The sequence below is a fragment of the Conger conger genome, chromosome 7 (genome assembly GCF_963514075.1).
Source record: "Conger conger chromosome 7, fConCon1.1, whole genome shotgun sequence".
Classification (NCBI taxonomy): domain Eukaryota; kingdom Metazoa; phylum Chordata; class Actinopteri; order Anguilliformes; family Congridae; genus Conger; species Conger conger.
In genome coordinates, this window is record NC_083766.1 from 32,051,973 (window position 1) to 32,075,660 (window position 23,688).

Consider the following 23,688-nt stretch of genomic DNA (forward strand, 5'->3'; position numbering starts at 1 on the left):
TAATCTTCTATTCAAGAACTCCCAGATTGGGAGTTAAGTTAAGCAAAAAAGATAATTGGGATATTGATGGCAGGAATGTCAATATCAAGAAAATGTTTTTCTAACATATTGATAAAAGGTACAACCCTTATCCTGCGTGTTTTTCTCCCCCTTCATACCAAAATATAATCGTTGTGGCATCTTCAGAATCCCTGTGTCGGTGTTAAATGAATAGCTAAAACAAAATATTTTGGATTTTATTTTTGTGCAAACTCCATTGATTTTTCTTAATTAAGCACCATAATTGCACTCGCTCGCCTCAAGACCATTTTGTGCTTCTCCAGGCACCTCTGTATACAGTGCATTCCTGCATTCAGAGCAGTGACAAATATACCTGTATGTGGCCACGGCCAGAATGACAGCAACTCAAGGTTACTTTGCCTGAGCACACCATGTTTTCCACTACATGTAGTATACACTGGGAAACACACTATATATAGAAATCAAGCTAATCTATGCAGCATGGAGCTTCATCTGACCACCTGCGCGCATTTTTTCTCTCTCTATTAAACATGCTTGTTAATAACATTTGATCCCATTACATCTTGTTAAAACGTGCAATTAGAATAAATGACAAGCCAACGGGAACAGTATGTTTTCCTTGTCAGAGGTAAATGAGTCACTCGCCATGCTCCGCAGGGAATACCCACATCTTCTGAAGAAGACTTCACAATGAAGGCCTCTTCTCCTAGCATTTTTGAAGCACCACTAATACTGTCCGCACAGCATCAGGGATTACGTTACGTCGCACACATGCCTTGTTAAAGGTGAAAGTCACAACTGTCGGTCGGTGTAATTAAATTTGCACCTTGCATCAGAGATACTTGCAGCACGCATACACACATGCTTGACATCCTAACACATTCTGTGCATTGGATCTTTAATACATAATACGTCTTCTTTATGCGTCCTTTGCCTCGCCCTAATCTAAACCAGGATTTGTATAGATTTGACTGAAGGGCAGACCAAGGGCCCAACCTGTTGATTGTGAAACTTGGACATCTGAGTGTAACGTAGCTAGACTATGTTTGTTTAGGGTATTCTCCAGCTAACCAACAACTGAGGCAGTCCACAGAAAATGTTTCAGTGTTTCCACAGCAATGCAGTTGGTGAAGTTATACCATAACACCCAGATCTTTCAAATTAATACCATTACAAGGTCATTCCTTGTACCAAACCCATTAGGTTTGAATATTTTTTAAAAGGTAAAATAAAGTTTCAGTCTCAGAGAAGTCATAAATTAGAATTTCCATATTCAAATTGGCTGCATCAGTCTGAAAGCAGGTCAAATCCAGGCTAAGCTCTACTATTTCAGCTCAAAACATCACCGAATATCCAAAAAAGCAAAAGGCATTCTGTAAATTTCTGTGAGAGCAACAGGCTTGACTACCCCACAGTCTGCTTAGACTCAGATCCTTCCTTGCCATCACACTTGGCACTGACATGCAGTAGATTTGACTGGAATTATATGTCATTGTTCATCATTGCGGCGGCACGGATGGTGCAGTGGGTAGCACTGCCGCCTCACAGCAAGGAGGTCCTGGGTTTGAATCCCCGTCGGCCGGGGCCTCTCTGTGCGGAGTTTGCATGTTCTCCCCGTGTCTGCATGGGTTTCCTCCGGGTACTCCGGTTTCCTCCCACAGTCCAAAGACATGCATGTTAGGCTGATTGGAGAGTCTAAATTGCCCATAGGTATGAGTGTGTGAGTGAATGGTGTGTGTGCCCTGCGATGGACTGGCGACCTGTCCAGGGTGTATTCCTGCCTTTCGCCCAATGTATGCTGGGATAGGCTCCAGCCCCCCTGCGACCCTGATCAGGATAAGCGGGTTCAGATAATGGATGGATGGATGGATGTTCATCATTGCAGTAAGAACACATCCCCCAATGGGACACTCTGGAGCAACCCAGAATATTCTTTCTTTTTCAGAAGGATTTCACCCAATGGGTTCTGATTATTCTTCAGAATTGTGTCCTTGCAAACAATATGATACATATGCATTTAAGCACCATGTTACAACCTGTTACCTGAATATAACTACATCTGAGTAACATCTTTTTGACAACATCAATAGAAGAAAAAAGGTCTTCTGTGAAAAGATGAATAATTCCCAATTGGCGACTGCCAGTTATAGACTATTTATAAACTCATTATAAGTTATGAGTAAACTGAACTTTCACATGCAGCGCTATTCACTTTTACAGTCATACTTAGTGGGTGTTGAAGATTTGGAAAGGCAACCTCATTGCAAAGGTCAGGGAGACAGTGTGGGTTGGGTAGCTTCAGCTGTTGCTGCCCCTGAGCCGATGCAAAGCAGCAAAATCATCTGGTGATTAAGGCCCCTCTCCCTTCCCTCCGGGACTCGGGCCGCGGTCGGCCCGTTCAGGGCACCGCTTAATCACCCTCATCAGGGATCCACGAGACACCTGCCCACGCACACCCAGGGAGCTGGTCCGACCCCCCCGGCTTCCCCCGATCCGAAACACCAGGGTTCAGCGCTAATTCTAATTAAAACACTTTACACGCATGAATTATCGAACCGAGGTCGAGGGCGGCCGCATTAGCATATGCCTCCGCAAGTTTTCGGGACAAGTTTTGGCTTGTTGCGCGTTTCGCCCGGCTGGGCCCTCAGCGAGCGCGGCTCTCGCATATGCTCCGCTCGTGAATACAAATGCGCCGCGCGAGGCAGCCGTTGCGTTCCCTCGCCCCGAACCCCCAGGTCGGAGAAGGGTGTCGACGTCCCACGGAGCGCGGACGTTGGTCCGCCAGCAAGCTGCTGTGCCGCGTCACGAGCAGCAGAAAGACAGGCAGCAGCGGCCTATTAAAAGCGATGTTTGTCGGAGAGGGTTGAGTCTGGGTTGAAAATGACTTGCAGTAGAGAGAATGCAGAATCCCTCTGGGTTCTTAATAACCTGACCTCTGTGTGTTGTTTATTTCACCCAAACCGCCGAGGAACCTTAATGGCGTGCGGCAGAAAGCACGGCTCGCTGGTTCGATCCAATGCCTTGATCTTAATTTAATATTGTCTTTTGGAGGCATGCATCACTTCAGGCCTGTTCTCTGAACAGATATGTATGTTTTGTTGCACAGTTAGGTCAGTAGAAATTCTGATGTAGACTGAAGACTCTTCAGACCTATTCAGACTGCATCATTGCTGCCTTGGCCTCCTTTTTTCGCTCTTGCTTTCTTTCCTCTGTATTTCCTTTGGGATGATGTTGTTGTTTTTTTGCCCAGAAACTCAGTTTCTTCACTTCTGTATGTCGCATTGTAGAAGAATGTCTGCTAAATGATTGTAATATAATGTATACACCATTGCTCTATCCTTGAACCTAAAGGCCCACAGGCATCAGCATTCTCTTTCTAAAATGCCCACAAATCAGCCTTTCAACAAGAAACATGACGCAAAGAAAATTCATGATGAATAAGCCAAGAATTTTGGTCCCTTCGACTCAATGAAACCAAAGAAAAATTTCTCAATGAAGTCAAACTGCCAAATGTGAAATTACATAGATATTTCAATGAAATACAGGCATTCATTACTATAAATAATCCCATGGACTATGTGGACACATTCAGTGACAAAGAGGATTACCTAAAACATATTATAAATAGATATGATGGTGAGCTCTCTAGGCTATGTTGTCCATAACTGACTCTGGTTCTTAAAACTATTTTTAGCCCTGAACTAAATCCGAATATTTCTACAAAAAGTGAGAAATAGTGACTAGACATGAACAATAACATGAGCCATCCACTTTAATACAACAATGAAAATAACATCAGTTAGCATGAAACTGGGCACAGTAGAATTTCCAAGATTCAGTCAATATTTGTCCTTTGGATTGGATTGTAAATTTGTTTTTATTCCAACGGAACAGTTTGGCAAGTTTAGCCATAACCAGGATTAAATTAAACCAGTGCTTCCCATAATATGCATGGAAAATGTTAAATCAAATGGTTCAGATGAAGAAAAATAAATGTGTATACACATGTAAAAGTATAGCTTCTAAATGTGGAGCGATTGGTTTTACTGGATTTTGGTTTTGAATGAGAAGAATATTCAAACAAATTCACTGTAATTCCACATCTGCATATGAAATGGTGATGGCATGTTTTTCTGGTTTCCTTAGTCTTTTTGACTTCGTAAGCGCTGATATGCCATTCGATGACTGTCATTAAAGCTCATATATGTCTGCCAGTTTGTTCTCAGTGTTAATGCACCATAATTAATGAGATTTATACTGTTATTACATTTTTTATAATTTTATATTTTTTTGCTATTATTGACTGAGGCATTGCATGACCAGCTGGATGCTAATACCACTTGTTTTACTGAAAACTGACTTTTTGCTTTCTTTAATGTACGAATGTAGTTCCAGGAACATATACACAGGAATTTGTGAGACCAATCATTTAAGAGGCCGTTTTCACCAGATTGATGTCCCAAAGTAAAAGTCATGGCACAGCAATGCAGTTTAATTGAGTTTAGTATTTATTTATTTATATATTCATTTATTTATTGCTGTGCTTTTTACAGGATTAATAACAAAATAAGAAAGGGAATCTGCATAAACTGGTGGATTTATGTAAAGTGCGAGAAGAGACAATCAGTTCTTGTTTTAATTTTTTGTTTGAGTCGGGTGTAAAAAGGCACTTCACTTCACTTCAAAGGTGAGAAAAGTAGCAGTTGTGGATTTATTGAGAGTCAGCCAAAGAAGCAGTCTGGTAGTAAATGCATATTAAAAAACATGACTGCCTGAACACATGTTGGCCTTCTCTGGCTACCTTTGCCTCCTTATTCCCTGTTGTTTTCAACTATTATGTATCCAAAACCATAGTGGAGTATGCTGAATAAATCTCCAAGGTTGATACACTAAACAATGACTATGTGCATTTTGACAAAAACAAACTGTCAAAGGTCATTTTTTGTTGACACCACAGACAGCACCATACCTATCGGCTGGCTTCTATCGAGTTCCTTCTGCTAAAAGGGCGGCCTGCAGCGTAGCGGTTAAGAGGTAACTGGGACATGCAAGGTTGGTCGTTCGATCCCCGGTGTAGCCACAATAAGATTCACACAGCCATTGGGCCCTTGAGCAAAGCCCTTAACCCTGGATTGCTCCAGGGGAGGATTGTCTCCTGCTTAGTCTAATGAACTGTACGTCGCTCTGGATAAGAGCGTCAGCCAAATGCCATTAATGTAATGTTAATATAGGTTCTCGGCCTCTACCACAGTGAGAACCTGTGTGTTCTGAATAGTCAAAGGGCAAGATCAAAGAAGGGATAAACAACAAAGAGATATTTTTGTATATATCTGAAATCTCATCAGTGCTATACAGAGCGTAACCCAAAAAAACATGTGGTTAACTGGCAGCACATCTCAACGCATTTGAAAAAAGATCAGAGAACACGTTTTCAATAGCCACCCTCAACAGAGTGGCTGAATTCACTGTGGCAGGCTTTAAAGGAGAGCCGCTCTGTAATACCAATGTTAAACAACAAAGCAAATGTCTTACAGCTGGAAGAGGCCTGCCTTGAACATGTTCACTACAAAGAGAGGTGGGGTAGGGACTACACAGGATAACTGAAAAATCTGTGATTGACTAGATAGCATAAATAATACCCTGGGACAATTCGCTTTGGGAAATGCAGAGGAACCTTTATAGCAATAATGCAAAGGTAGCCTCAAAGAAATGGCAGCCTGGGAAATAAGGCATTTTTGACAGCAGGTAGTTTGGAAAACCAGAGTCAAATCAAGGAACATTGTCCCAAATGTTATGAAGCGCACTCTACATTCATTATATTGGGAACTTGCTATGTTTGACCTTCAATAGCCATTCTAGAATAACTTCCTTTATTTTACAGGAAAATATATTGATGCAAAATTATTGTTAATTACCTTAACCTCCAAAAATGCATAGCTTGAAAATTGTTTAATGAATACAACATACACAAAGTGTTAAAACCCAGCAGTATGACCTGGTTCAAAACTAAAAGACTGCACCCACACTGGTCCTTTTCACAGACGATTAGGTACCCCGATTTAATCTATATTATATTTTTATGTTTAAAACTACATTGAATCATGCCATTTACGATGCATAATTGCAAAATTGCACTAGGAGGATAATTTAATGAAACTGAAGAAAAATAATCATCCAGACTGAACCAGATATTCAACTTTTCAAAGTGTTTCTTTCCTTTGCCACCAAAGTTGCCAGATTGCCTCATTTAAATCTTTGGGTTTCGCCTTGCGATGTGTTGTGAAGTTGCCGCCACTAGAGCTGTTGCATTTATTTGGCAACCAAATCTTGGGACTCCAGCTCATCTCTTTACTCCTGTCTAACCAATACTATCACAACAATTTGATATTTCATCCAACAGCATTACTTGCTTTGTTTGCATGACAATGTCATTCTTGTAAATAGTGGCAGTGCTTTATGAAGAGATGCTGTTTAATCTGAGGATTATAAATGGTGCATTATCTGTTCACAGCATTTAAATGATGCTGTCTGTATGTTTATACACTCACTGAGCACTTTATTACTTTATTACACCTACTTATTAATGCAATTATCTAATCAGCCAATGTGACTTTGACCGTGGAATGATTGTTGGTGCCAGACAGGGTGGTTTGAGTGTCTAAAAACTAAAAAATCTAGTGAGTAGCAGTTTAAAGAGCGACGTCAGAGGAGATTGGCCAGACTGATCAAAGCTGACAGGAAGGTGACAGTAACGCAAATAACCACACATTAGAACAGTGGTATCCAGAAGAGCATCTCTGAAGACACAACGCATCATAACTAAGTTGATAGGCTATAGCCGTAGAAGTGATCAAAAATGCAATGAGTTGAATAAAAGTGTCAGTTTTGCACTGAACAGATTGTAAAGTGAAACTCACACTTGTAAAATTTCTTATAGCCTGCAGTACGCTCACAACATTGAAATAAAGCTGTCATTATGTTTATACAACACAATACTGTATGTGGTATTACTAGATATCAGTCTAAATCATTATCACCAAAGCAGTAGTATCCATATCCATAATTCAGTCTTGGTAATTAATGCCCTCCCAAAAAAGAAAAAGAAAATTGGACCCAAATATGAAAAATAATGAATGTTTCTCACTGTGAGAGGAGAGCAGGAGACAGATGGTAATTGGAACATTATCGGAAATCTGTCTGGGAATTCTGTAGATGATTGACTGGGGTCCGTTGTTTGGGAATTAAGAATCCAGGGGTGAAGCAGACAATGAAAACGTGATTGAATTTTCGACGGGAGTCATTCGCCGGGATGCCTGGGGAACGCAGGAACACGGAGCAATCTGCAAGAAACGAGGCGATACGGGTGCACACACGAGACCACGTCCGTGTATCACCATACAGCATAGAGGCTGGAGATGCGTCTCCCGTGATGGATATGCAGTGGTTGACGGACACAGGATTATTATTTATGAGTGGACATTGAATGACAAAATCCACAGTCCTTCAAGGCTGCCTGTCATGCAGGCTCATTCAGTCCTAAATGAGAAAGCAAATGGGAAACAGCATGTGAAAATGGGACCCTGCTCTGGGCTGATTCCTCATTTTAATCACTTTACAGAGTGGCTGATTATTCCAAAATTAAAATTAAAATGCAAAATACATTGAAAAATCAGTTGTCGCAAATGGGTATTGTATAGTGCCACGCTGTTTATGCACGCCATTTCACTGCCATGACTTGACCTGTTTTTATTGTTGCTATTTCCATAGCTCTTTCCATTTAGATTGCTTTTACCTGCCAGCATTCTCTATCTGTCAATCACTTCAAACCCTTGAGATATGATATCCTCTACCGTGACGGCAGAGTCATCATTGGGAAGGTCCCCTTTAACATAGAAAATGCCTTATATAACCATTATAAGTGTGCTATATACTTATGTTGAGTGCCACAGCTAAATGCAATTTTGAGAATCCTTGAATCATCAGAAACCCACCCTGGTAATCAGGTTTTATCTGAAAAATAGCCATATGCATCCTACTGTACTTTTGAGTGTGTGTCATTCCATAATTTTATATTTATTATTTATTTTAATTTCTCTATTTTCTCAGCAATGCAAAAAAAAAATGCAATGAGTTGAATAAAAGTATCCATTTTGCACTGAACACAGTGTAAAGCGAAACTCACACTATAATATTTCTTATAGTCTGCAATATGTTTCTACTCAGCCATCCATTTTCTGAATGATGCAGAACCCCATTTGTACTGCATAAAGTTCAAAGTCAACTGTGCTGTTTTCACTTTGAATGCTAGTTGTGGCAAAAATGTTTGCAAACAGGATGGCGAGGAAGACATCCAAACACAGCAAGATATCCCATCAGATAATTTAATCTCAAATTCATACATGGTGGCGCTCCATGCTCTGCATTGCTAGGGGCAGCACAGTTTACAGTTCAATGTAGTTTCCTTTTCCACCCCAATTGAGTCAGGTCTCCATAGAGATCTTGCAAGATATGGTATAGATAAGATATATTTTGTTCAGTTACAGCACAATTGTATTGAGAAGTTACTCAAGAGAATAAGGGCAGATAATGGATTGTGCTGACGAAGAGATTTCAAAAACATTAATCTGGCCTTGGGGCTATTCACAGACTAATTATTCCCAGATCATTATTCCCAGAATTACATGAAATTATTGGGTAAGCGGTTTAAACCACATACACTGTGACTTATTATTCGCCACAGTCAATTGTTCAAAGTTCATTTTACACTTACACCGTGTTCCCACAGTGAGCGACTTGTTTGACGTGTTGCTAAGGTGTGCTGTTCTGCTGCGAGAGCTTACTGTTGTTCCCTCTTACTGGTCTCGTGCAGGTACATTTTAAAATAGAAACATAACAGCATGACACTGTGTATCGAAGGCGTATTTTTTGTCACATCGGTTGGGAAAACAGGAAGCACAGAACTCTGATTTGATGTTGACACGCGATGCAACCGAAAAGTTAAGCCACGGGCAACCGATTTTTGGACAACTTTCGTCACTCAGTTGCCCAGTTGCTCATGCTGCTGGCTGTCACTCAGCTTCATAGAAAATGAATGAACTTCTGCCAACTGGTCGACTAAATCGCTCACTGTCAGAACGTGGGGTTAATAATATAAATGATTGTAATATTCTCTATCAGGGAAAAATGTACCAGATTTAACACTGAAAGTGTTACACTTTTTTGGAAAGTGTTTTGTGACATATGCGAAAGGAAATTCGTGTGAAATTCATCAGCCAAAATGTAACTTGGCCATTGGATTAACACGCAGTATAGTACATGCACAGATTTAGATTGTAGTCCAATTATTTCGTTAGATTTCAAGATAATTATATGCAAGCTTATATAGTTACAACTTAGTATCTGGTTTACAGTTGAAGATGGACATCATCGAATGGGGATTTTTTTTAAACCCTAAAATGAAAATTAATTAAAATGGTGCCCCATGCCACAAAACGCACAGAAATGTGCTGGATAACTTTACAATTGTGCATTAGCTCACTTCATTACATTGCAAATTTGACACACAGATGCTATTGCCTTCAACTTCATTGTAAAGAAGATTACAGTACATGCATTTCATAACATTGCATTACATTAATGGCATTTGGCAGATGCCCTTATCCTGAGCGATGTACAGTTGATTAGAATAAGCAGGAGACAATCCTTCCCTGGAGCAATGCAGGGTTAAGAGCCTTGCTCAAGGGCCCAGCAGCTGTGCAGATCTTATTGTGGCTACACCAGGGATCGAACCACCCACCTTGCAGGTCCCAGTCATGTATCTTAACCACTACGCTACAGTGTAGCTTGGCAGACCACGTCTGTATTCCAAACCACAGACCTTTCTTCCACTCAATATGCTGAGACACTCAAGTGCATTTTAAGCATGTAAATGACACTCTTGAAACTAATTTACAGAACCTCCACAATTTTAGAATGGTCTGGAACAAATTGGTGTTCCCAAATCTAACCATCTTTAAGATGTTTCAGCCATGTGCTGAAATGTTACAACGAAGAAGCCAGAGACAAGTATTGCTGGGAGAGAAGCCATCACGTTAATGCTTTCCTGCATGGCATACTGGGCAGACTGTGGCCCAACCTGCCCCCTCTCCAAATAAACTCTCCAGAAGGCAGTGAACAGCTTGCTTGACCAGAATGCAAGGGCTAATGCTTCACAATGCAGGGGGGGGGAGTTTAGATACAAATCCAAACTAATTAATGCAAATGTAGTAGAGAAGCCAAAGTGGTGTTTAATTGCACAATTTAACATACAAAAAATATTCACATTACTTAAAAAGATGATGTGAGTAAGACATTAATGAGACATAATAGTATCTCCTCTGCATGATAAATTGAAGATGATGATGATTATTATTATTATTATTGCATTAATATTCTTTTATATTCTGATTTACTATTTGTTTGAACTTCAGTATCTACTGCAGTATGGGTAATGCAAATTTGCTTCGATTGATTTCTGAAATAGGTTTGCCTCTCTTCATTTTTGAATAATGAGCGGTGACAACTGCCAGCATCTTTTCTATCAGAGTGTTTACTTCAGCAGAAGCTTGACTACACACCTTATCTTGAGGGTTAGCAAACAGGGTATCACACCTACTGCATTTGATATATCTGAGAGAGACAGGTTGAATCTGAATTGTGATAGCTCTCTGGAAGAATTTATCAAGAACTTGTATCAATTCACAGTTGTGGCTGATTATATCCACTCTCTCTCATTCAGACATACAATATTTAGGAATAATTGTTGAAATGAGTATATAATGCAGACAGTATATTTTGGTCAGGGTCACAGGCAGCTGGAGCCAATCCTGCATGCTTTGGGCAACAGGCAGGAATACACCCTGGACGAGCCGCTAATCCATTGCAGGGCACACACACCATTCACCCACGCCACACAAAAGGCCCCAGAAACTGCTATCCACTGCACCACCACAATGGCTCATATTTGCAAAAGTCCCAAAAAATTATATTGTACAACAGTCAATGCTCTAGTATTCTGAGGTGAACTTGAATATTGTATCTTGTGTCTATGATATACAGTAGCTGAACATGTCAAACTATCTGTCTTCTTGCCAAGCACTTTGGAATTTATACACTTTCTTCTGTATAAAATTGTGCTGCAGAACAACAGAACATTATATTCTCCTATATTTCCAGGGCAGTTCCATTGCTTTTTAATCATTGAATTGCTCCCTTAATGATGTGAAGTAGAACACTATCGTCCTGGTTTACTATTTAATGATGCTTCTCTGCTTCAAAAGAAATACAACTAAAAATATGGGAAATATGTAGAACCAACCCTACATTACAGTTTCACAGTCTAAAGTAGAAAGTTTAAAGGGATAGATGACAACGTATATTTTTATACAGTACTGCAAGCCATGTGACTTTTTCTTTGTAAGTCACTTCGTCATTATTTGTTTTATATAAATATATGAATACTATAAGTAGAAATGGTTAAGATGAAGACACTCACGCACGTGCGCACGCACACACACACACACACACACACACACACACACAATTGTAGTAGTACACAGGATCCACAGGTACCACTTTGAGGCAGCACAGGGTTGAAATGAAATGCTGGAAACACTGGCTGATGTCACAATGAGCTAAAACTGATCCTCACAAGACAGCCAGACTTGGGCAAGAAAATCTGAAAATCAAACAGATACTGTTTCACACACACAAGCACACACACACACATACACACACACCCACACACACACACCTCAGCCTTGTTTGCCCACCAGAACCCGAATGTTCCATCACATCCCTTTAGCCTCCTGAGAATAGGGTTGCCCCAGAAAGAAAACCAACCAAACACAGAGCAGGTCCAAAATAAAGGGAAAGGTTTTTCCTTCATCAGAGAAGGCCTCTGGGTACTTGGTAAATGGTAAATGGTTGGCATTTATATAGCGCCTTTATCCAAAGCGCTGTACAATTGATGCTTCTCATTCACCCATTCATACACACACTCACACACCGACGGCGATTGGCTGCCATGCAAGGCACCGACCAGCTCGTCAGGAGCATTTGGGGGTTGGGGGATTGAACCAGCAACCCTCCGACTGCCAGATGACTGCTCTTACTGCCTGAGCCATGCCTTAAGTACATATACAGTATTCCAAATAAATTACATGTCCTCATTACTTTAAAATCATTTAAATCTAGGGTTAAAGACCTGGAATTCAATAGGGGACTGTATTTTATTTATTTATTTTATTTTATTTTATGTGTATTCATTCTCATTTTTTGTGTATGTCATTGTCCGAAACAGGCATTTCAGCTGAAAAGAGACTAACCTGGTTAATTCAAGGTTAAATAAAAATAACAAATAAAAATAAAAACACCATTCAACAAGATTGCAATTTGTTGTGTATTTCCATCCAAAAATAATCATTTTGCCGCTTATGACATAAATTGTCTGGGTTTTGGACGCAGCTCTTCTCAGTGCTTTCAGCAGACACGTCGGAAGTTCCAGTACAGGCTCCCGGTTGCTAAGAGCTGGCCAATATTCCCTTACTTCAACTGCCCTCCTCTATAATTACACAATGTGCTAGGTGGTTGAAATGTGGTGGTGAGTATTAGGTCATTATAAAACAATTTTCACAGCACCAGGTCCTTCAGACATACAGAAATGGACCCTCCATAAGTCTGAACTGCACCACTTCTTGACAGACTTTACTGTAAGTACGCTATTCAGTCCTCCGCTTTGTCATATTAAGCATACGTTCCTTTATTTTAATTATGAAAAGAGCTTAATGGATTTATTAGTCATTCAGATTAAATTAAGATGTTGAGATGGCAAACCACTTCATCTGAATGAGCTATGCACAAATGATACACACATGAATGTCAGACCTAGGTCAATTATGTCATTGTTTTGGATTCAAACACTTTTCTGTTCTTTTTATTGAGCATGTCTGGTTTATTGGAACTTAGTGTGTGAAATCAGAAAGTGGCAAAAAGTGCCAATCCTGCCTTCTGGTCCTGGTTGGCTCAATTGCACCAATTTTGAATTCGAAACAATTACGCCCCAGGTTTGATAAGTTTTATGACTACAAGTCTACAAGAAAAAAACTTTCTTTCAAGCATTTTTACATGAATGCTTATTCTCAGCCTAATTTGCTTGTGTACTGCCATGACAAGTCACTATTGTGCAGCCAGGCGATGAATACAATGCAAACTCAATACAATATAAAACCCTCCCATCCATCCATCCATCCATCCATTATCTTAACCCGCTTATCCTGATCAGGGTCGCAGGGGGGCTGGAGCCTATCCCAGCATACATTGGGCGAAAGGCAGGAATACACCCTGGACAGGTCGCCAGTCCATCACAGGGCACACACACCACTCACTCACACACTCACACACTCATACACTCATACACTCATACCTACAGGCAATTTAGACTCTCCAATCAGCCTAACCTGCATGTCTTTGGACTGTGGGAGGAAACCGGAGTACCCGGAGGAAACCCACGCAAACACGGGGAGAACATGCAATCTCCGCACAGAGAGGACCCGGCCAACGGGGATTCGAACCCAGGACCTCCTTGCTGTGAGGCGGCAGTGCTACCCGCGGCGCCATCCATGCCGCCCATAAAACCCTCCCTCCCTGGGCAAAACCAAGTGAGACTCACAGTCGCAGTCTTCAACACAACATTCAGGATCAATCCGGAAGGCGACCTCCCTGCTAGCAACAAGTGCCTCGGCTGGACAAGCCACCAAGAAGCCCTATCCTTAATTCTCTTTTTAGTCTGACAGAACCAAGACCTTACCTGGCATCAATGCTGAACTCCCCAAGCTGTGTGAATCAAGCTTCTTGCAAACACCAGAACCAGTATCAGATATTCTTACAAATATCCCTTTCAGTGCTTACAGGTGGCATGAGAGAGAGGGGGGCCGATCTGGACTATTGTTGCGCCGTAATGCTTCAGAGACTGAAAGGAAAGTGCCAGTAAACCAATTCACAAAAGTAGTCTACAGCAGGCTCTTATGTAACTTTCACACAAGTTCTCGCCTTGAGACTGAGCTCTGCACTGTGTGTGTGTGTGTGTGTGTGTGTGTGTACTATGAGACTGGGCTCTACTCTGCATTGTGTGTGTGTGTGTGTGTGTGTGTGTGTGTACTATGAAAGTGGGCTCTACTCTTCATTGTGTGTGTGTGTGTGCTATGAGACTGGGCTCTGAACGGTTTTTGTGTGTCTGTGTGTGTGTGCGTGCATGCATGCTTGTACATCTGTGTGCATATGTGTCTACATGCACATGTCCATTTGTGTATGTGGGTATGTGCGTGTGTTTGTGTCTGGATCTGGGACATGGTTCAGGTCATTCCCTGAAAGAAACAGGAAGCCTGGCTTTTTCCCCGTTCTCATGCCATTCCCAGTCTGTCCTTATATAAAGTGAGGGGAAATAAGCCTCACATTACAGCTATTACAGCTATTGTTTGTAGGCTGTACAAATGCATGAGCGCATGCACTGGGCAAGTTAACAGTCAGAAATATAACCGATCATTTTCTGTTATGTTTGTGGAAAACATCCTTAGTGATCCTCATTACACCTGAATGAAATTCAAATAAAACTCATGAAATCACACTTTTTACAGCTCTTGACATTTGAGTGTCTGTTCCAGTGATTGATGAAACTTTTCTCCAAATCTGCCCAAGCCTCTCCTCCAGCTCATTGGGTCACTTTGGGATCCAAATAACCGGGAGCCACTCACGCCACTGTGGTCTGGAATGATAAATGAAAATGTGTGTGTGTGTGTGTGTGTGTGTGTGTGTGTTTGTGTGTGTGAATGTGTGTGTGCATGCGTTTGTATGTTCATGTATGTTTATGTTAGCTTTTCAAATATATTCTCCAGTAATATGAAAAGAGTCAGAGACTGTGGACAATGATAAAATAGTTAAAACTCAAATCAACATGAACAGGCTGGGGCAGGTGTGTGCGGCGTGCTGGATCACCAGGCCATGTACAAATCCGCCCAGGTGGTGTGGGGTTTGAAGCCTGCCATGACACTTTCTGTGCTGTACCTTCTCCATCTCTTACCCTCTCTGCCTCCCCCTATCTTCTCTCCTTAAAAAAGTATGTCGCCACCAAACACTGCTGTAACGTCCATCCATCCATCCATTATCTTTACCCGCTTATCCTGAACAGGGTCACAGGGGGGCTGGAGCCTATCCCAGCATACATTGGGCGAAAGGCAGGAATACACCCTGGACAGGTCGCCAGTCCATCGCAGGGCACACACACCATTCACTCACACGCTCATACCTACAGGCAATTTAGACTCTCCAGTCAGACTAACCTGCATGTCTTTGGACTGTGGGAGGAAAACGGAGTACCCGGAGGAAACCCACGCAAACACGGGGAGAACATGCAAACTCCGAACAGAAAGGCCCCGGCCGACAGGGATTCGAACCCAGGACCTCCTTGCTGTGAGGCGGCAGTGCTACCCACTGCACCATCCATGCCACCCTGCTGTAACGTGATATAAATATTTCAGAATAAACAAAACTGAATTCACATAGAAAAGATTTGCAAGCGATGTCTTCGTAATTATTTCCCCCCCAGATATAAACATAAGACAGGAAGTAACCAAAGCTGTTTTAACCGTCACTAATGGGCAGTGACACATCGGTAGACATGCAGTGCCACTAAGCCCACTGCTCTCTATTCAACACTCACAATTATGCATGACTCAACATGCAATATGGAAAGACGAGCAATTGAGGATACCGCGAGGTGTGCGATAATTTAGTAAAAATAAAGGCCTTCATTTAAACAAACGATGCTCATTTAACATTTTGAATGCACATCACAGAAAACATCGTACAATAATCCAGACACTCAACTAGGGGAAATGCCCTTTTCTGCACCATCTTTACCCATGTGCTGCAACCTGCATTATCAGTATGGAACATGCGATGCCATACGCACTCATTCTGTTCACACCGCAACTCAAAGGTTTCTGTCTGACTGAATTCCTCCTTCCCTGAGCAGCGATGCACCACCCCGTGTAGCAGCCGTCTCCAGCCTCACTGACACTGATCAACCCTGCGGTCCATCCACACACTGTGCTTAACAGTCTTTTTACTGCAGACGGAAATGTACAGTGTAAAATGTACTTAGAGCTCTTCCAGTTGAAATAGAGTATGAATTAATTTGATCATCTAATTCAGCGCAATTCACCGCATGGGATGAATTGCACTGAACACTGAAAGGAAAGTTATCCTTTGTGTATCTGACACTAGTTTGGGTTTTACTTTCACATGAGTCCCAAAAATGCACCATGAGCAAAATGCCATGCAATAGAGATGCAACATTCAAAGAGGCCATATTTTTTGCTGATTATACTGGTACTGTCCTTTATATTCAGCAAAACCTTGGATGGGGTCTTCCTGCTTATTCTGTTTATGATTCAAGGGACTCACAATGCAAGCAGCAAGTGAGAAAAACAACCATAAAGAATAGCTGCTGAATTAACGGGCCAATAAACACACAGAGACAAAGCTGTAGTTTACCTGCCAAGAGTTCTGTCTTAATGTTACAGTATTTAACCTATCACCATCCCTAGAGACGGCATGGAATAAATGTGAGGTTCTTGCAAACTGTCCTTAATTTAAATTTAATTTGTATTCACATCCATATTGGGTGATGCGTGTAGGAATCACATCCCTTTTACACATACATACATTTGTTCTGGAAAAATCAGACAGAGCTTTTTTTTTGGTCACCTGGAATTCCCACTTTGGACTTCCCATGTAGAGATATACAAATGTCCTTCTAGGAAACGTCACCACCAGCCACTGCTGTCCTCTCATGAGCAGAAAGCTGGCCAAAGCTGACCAAACTGACTAGCTGGGGTCACAGGTGATCGATAAGACATGGTCATGCTCACCACTTAAACGCCTCAATCGCTGGGAGATGCTCCTGGTGACTATGCGTCATTCTGCAGGGCTGCCAGCCACCGCCAAGCACTGGCACAACCTGGCTTTGATATAAGGCCATGGCACCAATCCAGTACCTTAACAGGATCAGCCACCCCCAGATATTTCCCATTTGTTGTTTCACATGTCATTGGATCTTCTGTATTCATAATTGAGTAGCTTCACCAAGGCCCAAAGTTTCAGTTTACATCTCACCTCAGATACATCCTGTGGGCACTCATGTGTGTCCATTACCCTGATTCAAATCGCTATCGTGCATAGACTCCTGGTATCTGCCAGTCAACCCAAATCAAAAACCAAATCAAAATTCCAGGCCGGTCTGGTTATGAATATTTATGAGTATGGAGATCAAAAGCTGTCATCATGCTGTAGCAGCTCTTTAGCAAGGACATGAAACAGTTCACACTGTTGTATAATGTTTAGAAATAGTCTTTCGTAATGTATTCCAAACAGGAAGTTGACTTCCAAAGCAAAAATAAATCAGTATTTGAGGACAGGAAACAACCCTTTTAGAGCAACATCCTCAACTATTCAGGTTGCTTAGTCTGTTTCCTCTGCTCTGAAAGCTGGTTACAACTGGAGCGCTTCTTCCATTTCAGATTATTGCACTTATTTAAAATGCCGCTGCAGTAATTTTCAGAAAGGTTAGTAAAAGTCAATAAAACAATGTAAATCACATTCTTGTCAAATATTAGATCATAAAGTCTTGATAAGCACACACCTGCCAGTACTGTGCTACCTCAAGCTGTTATGAGGGTAATCCGAGGAGAGTGCAGGTGGCCAGCTGAAGAGACTCATTTATTCCAGATGTGCAATACGCTGCAGAGGTGCCCAAAGCCTCCCTCTGTCTTCCTGTCATTTCCAAATTTCAATGTAAGCAAATGCGTTACATTGCTGATCTATTTGTTGATCTGCTGCATGAAAGTGCCATGGCCTACTGTAGATACTTGTCTCTTTTCAGAGCCAAGGCCCTTATGGTACTTGTGTAGTTATTAACTTTTCAGCTGTAAGATCTTATGATAGAACAGGCCCACTCAGGGGTCATTACTGTAAGTGAACACGCCAACTGAAGCACTCTTTAATAGACTTCCATACCTCTGTGCTTCATTAATGGTTATACAGTTGAGTTCAATGACTGAAATTAGATGACTAGTTTTTTGGGGGCACTGTTTTATACCCTAACCTTTTAAAAGAAGCGCACCTTTTTTGGATGAGTGCGACAGGTGGGAAAGAGTGCCTCATTTTCGTAAGAACAGGAGCCTATGGAGCTTTTTGAGAACTATGTGTGGAACTGGATTCACAATCTTTAACCCTTCAATAGTCCCAGAGCCGTGTTTATTTATTTAGCAAATCTCTTTTCCATATAAACAGGCTAGCATACAAAACTAAATGAAATGTATAATGCAATAAGAACAATGTGAAAGGCCATTTATATTTGCTAAAGTTTTATGGTCACTTTCATGTAATCATGTACCATCATTTTTTTATAAAATACTTTAAAGCCAATGTAATGTAAACAGTCTTATGATGGTACAGCAGAAGCATTCATCCATACAGCAGAATTAATCAGAGTGGGCCAGCCGCATAAAAACGGTTCAGAATGTCATTTGACCGATGTTTTAAATAAACCGCAGCATAGTGTAGCGTGTGTGAAACATTAAACAGGCACAAACAACCATTCGCGTCGCATACATTAGCTCACCCAGCCCAACTACCACCACAAAAAAAAGAAAAGCCGAAATGACGGTTTTTCACACCTAAATTATATTCAAATAGCTCCGCACACACGTGCAGGTTATACTATGCATCCATGGAAGGTGTGGGGTTTAGACAGCCTTTAAAGAACCCCGTTTATGAACTGTGCCAAAACAAAAGAACGGTTTGACTATAATTTTCATTTTTATAACAATACTTCATGAAGACACTTACAATCAAAATCTAAACGTTTAACAAAAAAACAAAAAACTGAAATGCAATCAGCAAGACGTCACAGTAACGCATGTGTCAAGGGGATTGCTGCTCGAAAGCTGTCGCTCAATAAGAGCATCAGACACGATTAATTTATATGTCGTCTGTTGTCACCTCAGAACAAAGTGGGCACGATAGATGATAGGATTGAAGGCTCATATTGCTGATTAGCGATCCCTGAATGCGCTTCACCAGGAGCAATGCACAGTTTAATTTCGAATGCCATTCACGAAAAATGCATTTATGCAGAGAGAGACTTAATTTTCAACAGCGATATTGCTTGGTATCACAGCCCCGTCCCTGACCTTGCTTTCGGATGAACACAGTCAAAACCCAAATTTTCTCGGAGGAGAGAAGTGGTCCAAGGACGTACAAATCCTATCCGATTTCAGCTGCCTAGTCTGGTCAGGCAGCATGAAACAGACATGTTTGATTCCAACTTAGAAATGCAGAACATTTGGGAATTGGGAAATTGCTCTTGCAAGAACATGCGTTAATTGCGACGCATTGAAGCCCGGTCCGTGTTCTATATAGGGGAGGGTCGCGCGGTCGTCTGTGTAGGCTACAAATAGTTCAAGTTCGAAAATGCAAAAGCTGAATTGTTCTTTGCTTACGCGCGAACATAAGTGTGGAAGCTGCGCTTCGATCGACACTGAATTGCTGTATTGGTCTGATAACAGAACTAGAACATAACAGTCATCTCCCTCAGATGAAACATATTCGATGATGTATGTTAACAAATACCAGTTTAAAAAATGCCACGAAATGCCAACGTATGAATGCTAACCTCATTGTAAATCCACGAAATGCGCACTGCTATGTTAACCACCTTATTCCACCCTGACACATTAGACTATGTTGTATACACCTATCTCGTGGCATTTATGAGCTAGTAAAAGTGCGTTTTCGGCTATCGAAAGCCCATTCAAATTGTATGCAAATTCGCCATTAATAATTATTCACACGATTTAAGTGCTTCACAATTCAGCTGAAACGATGCATTCCAACAGATTGTTCAAAGAACAGTGTCAGTGTGTGCGTACGTATATTGTCCGCATAGTCGTGCTACCTGTTAACATGCAGTATAATAGAGTTCCTAACAAACAAAAAACACAATGAGTATTTTCGCCGTTAAAAATATTGGTCTACTTTACCTTTTCCTTTAGTCTCTTTTGCCATCCCGTCCTTTGTATTTATTCGAATTATGCCTTAAGTCTATTCATGCGCGTCTTCTTCTCAAGGAAGTCAGTCGTCTTTAGTCCCGATTCCTGCGCCCCTCTCCCCCCACCCCCCTTTTCCCTGTCCTCGCGTCTGCACCTTAAGGGTCAGCTACTGCCGGCAAGTTGGCACTCGGGCGAGCTTGTTTTTCGGCAGACCTAATACGCGGTAGGAGATGCCTAGGATCTGCCGCTTCTGGCACTGGGCTGGAAATGCACTCTATACATTAGTACCTCCGTGGGCTCACCTGCCATCCCTCTGGTGCTGTCTACATAGGATCCGCTTTTTTCCAGCTCTAGTGTTTGACTGCCTCCAGTGGTGTGCATGGGGGAGGGGGGTATAGCGGTAGCGCTGGGATTCCCCTCATCTTTCTCTTTTTGATTCGTGTAAGAACATGCGATGCCAAGGAAATTATGTGGGTTTTTTCATGCGTTCTATACTGTTATATTCATTGTGACATTAAGCCAACTAATCATAAGCATGGATTTGATTAAACTAGTAATCTTTATTTTCATTTCTACTCAAATATAAATTACCATTTTCTGAGAAATCAAGACAAGATATCTCTCTTTTTTTATTTTTAATTGGTAAGCTTTGTAGGTCCATGCACTGAATAATAGATCATGAGTTTGTTTCAGTACACATCCAGCAAATGAACTCTGTAAGGAACAGGACGGAATTGAACTTGGGTTTACCTAGGTGAGAGGCAGCTACATTAACCACTGAACATAAAGTGAATTCATCAAAGCCCAACTTCAGTTACTGCTTTGATTCCTTGGGGAGCAGCGTAGCGATCCACTCAGTATGCAGGCTAGCTCCTCTGCTAACAGTGGATTAATCTTCAGTGCAGCGGTTAGCACAGCTGGCTCTCACCCAGGAGAAGCAAGTTCAGTTCCTGCCTGCTTCCTGCCAAGTTCATTAGCTAGATGTATGTTGTCACAAATCCAGGATCTGTAGCAGTGTTTCATGGACCTCCAAAGTTGACCAATTAAAAATAAAGCGGATGAAATTATCCAATTGCTTTTTTCTTGAATTCATAGGAAATAGTCATTTACACTAAAATATTGAAGCAACAATTTGCAAAAGATTTCAGTGAAAATGAAAAAAAGATTTGCTTGATGGATTCTAATCTTTATCTTCATATCTCAATGAATATGAACATATGAATATGAATATTTAAGTAGCTTCAATGTAATTTGGCTTAGAGGAAAGCTGTGGCAGACATCCACACTGCTTGTACTTAAACTAGTTATGTTGGTGTGACAATGATAGGCTCATAGCATTTACTTAACCCCTTTAGTATCGCCCCTTTTCTTGACACAAGCTTTAAAATGACAAAGCCAAAATAAAATGGTTACTATTCTTGAACCCTTAGGACTACAGGCATAATCCTGGTCTTTTCTGAAAGGCAAACCACTGTAACAGCACTGGACAAATCCCCTTTCAAATGTGGTGACAATATCACAAAAAATGGGCATTCTGTATTGTTTGTCTAAGCTATGTCAGATTGTAGTTTGGAGCCATTTGGAGACTCCAAAAGGAGCAAAATACTGCATTTTGCTTACTAAACTTTACAAAAACCTTATCCTGAAAAAAAGTGTTTGCACATCCCCCTACCTCTCTGTCCCAAACTCCCTCTCATTGCAGCTATCCTCAGACAGCAACAGGTCGAGAAGATCATGAAAAATAAGTCCAATAATCACAATAAAAACATCTTGTATGCTAATATATTATTTGAGGTCCTCTGATTAAAGTTTTTGTCAAATACCCAACCCCCATCAAGTCAAACACATTCCATAATTCTACATGCTATTTATTATTCAAAAGCGGGTTGGCTCCTTATTTGCAAGCATACGGAATAATAACACAATATTTTGAACATTTATTTAGATGCTCACCAATATAAAATGGAGTCGCGTCATTGAAAATGCCCTCTATCATGTTGTCGACCTTTGTTTTCACTGTCTTCAGAAATATTCACTCAGACCAGTGATTCATTGGAACTCCTCCAAAGAAAGCCCTCTATTTAGATGTAGGCATCACCTGTATTCGGTTCTTTGGTGAGCTGAAGTTATACTGAATTTTCTTCCACGCCGATGGGGGTAACGCATTCTCTCTTCAACTACGTTACAAATACTGTTCAGACACAGTTGTACTGGGCTCAAGCTTGGGGTACTTAATCACTTGGGCTCCTCGTGTTCAAGAGAGCCTACACAACAGCAGATAATAGAAGTACTTTTGTAGAAGTATATAATGGTGAGACGGACAAAAATGATAATTCCTCCAGAGAAATTCTAAGTAAACAATGGACATTCTATCAACGTTTCTCAGAGTTAACACTTTTTTAGGATGAGAAACTATTACGCATTTGGTCCACCGGACACTTGATGTGAGAGGAGACTGACATTACCGTATTTCTTGGAGTAGGTAGATTCCCAAAATGTTTTACCATATTACCTTATTATAAAATAAGGAACTCTTGTCCCTAAAGCAACAACATCTTAAAATAGGTTACACAGATAGAACCGTGAGTTTTAACGCTTTCAAATTATATATTCTGTTACCATAATGATTGTAAATAGTGCCCTGAAAAAAGGAATGAATGCAAAAAAAAAACCCTGACTGGCCAGTGAGACTTAAGGGGTTAATAATGCCTCAAGAAATTAGTTAAAAACGTCAATGCAAATTGTTGCCAGAATTCACTGAGAAGAGAGAGTGAATTCTGTTTTAGTGTGCAATTCTATGTGCAATTTATACTTACAGTGTAGAAGAAAAGAAAACATGATATATTTGTCAGGACTTTTGTTGCAATTTTATCAAATTGATTTGGCACATCTCTGCTAACTAAGGTCCATCCTCTCATAACAGTTAACAGCCATCTCTAGCAAGATTTTCACTGGACAAAACAGCCAAATCCCACAGCAAAATGAAGTACTGTTTTCAATTCAGATCAACAGGGTTCACAATATAGTTTAGTTATGTGGCTAAACTGTATTGTGTTAAATGGCGTGAAGTTAAATGGCATGACAGGTCAGTAAAACTGCTTGGCCATTTGTCCGATGGCACAGGCTATGATACAGAGCTGATAGACAATTCTGCTTGTTGAAATCCTGGCACTGCAAAGCTAACATAACTCTGTACCAGGAGTTGTGTGTGAGAAGAAAAGATGTTAAAGGGACAGTTCACATTCTGTGTTTAAAAGAAATAAAGAATAATTTTACAATTTTAGTGTAAGGTATGTTTTCAGTTGACTCAGAAAGTTTTTTGTGTGTAAAGAAGGATATTTAGATACTAACTTTTCAATGTTTCCATTTGACTATTTAAATATTCCTCATCCTAATAGCAAGTCCAGCTGATGTTATTGAATATGCAAATGTGTAATAGTATCCTTGCTAATCAGCTGCCTCTGATATTGCTTTACCATCTAAAATTCAACATTCGTTCCCGGTAGTCACGATGGGAATT

At 40.9% G+C, this 23,688-nt stretch overlaps 1 protein-coding gene across 2 annotated transcripts in view; it reads right to left on the bottom strand.

Annotated features, from left to right (window-relative positions):
• LOC133132771 (membrane-associated phosphatidylinositol transfer protein 3-like) overlaps positions 1-20,447 on the bottom strand; it is a 110,384-nt gene extending 89,937 nt beyond the window's left edge. For both annotated transcript variants that reach the window (XM_061248474.1, XM_061248473.1), the window contains exon 1: positions 20,160-20,447. In XM_061248474.1, the coding sequence (XP_061104458.1) occupies positions 20,160-20,184 (25 nt within the window). In that variant the 5' untranslated portion in view covers positions 20,185-20,447. The remainder of the gene's footprint in view (positions 1-20,159) is intronic.
• Positions 20,448-23,688: the final 3,241 nt, after the last annotated feature.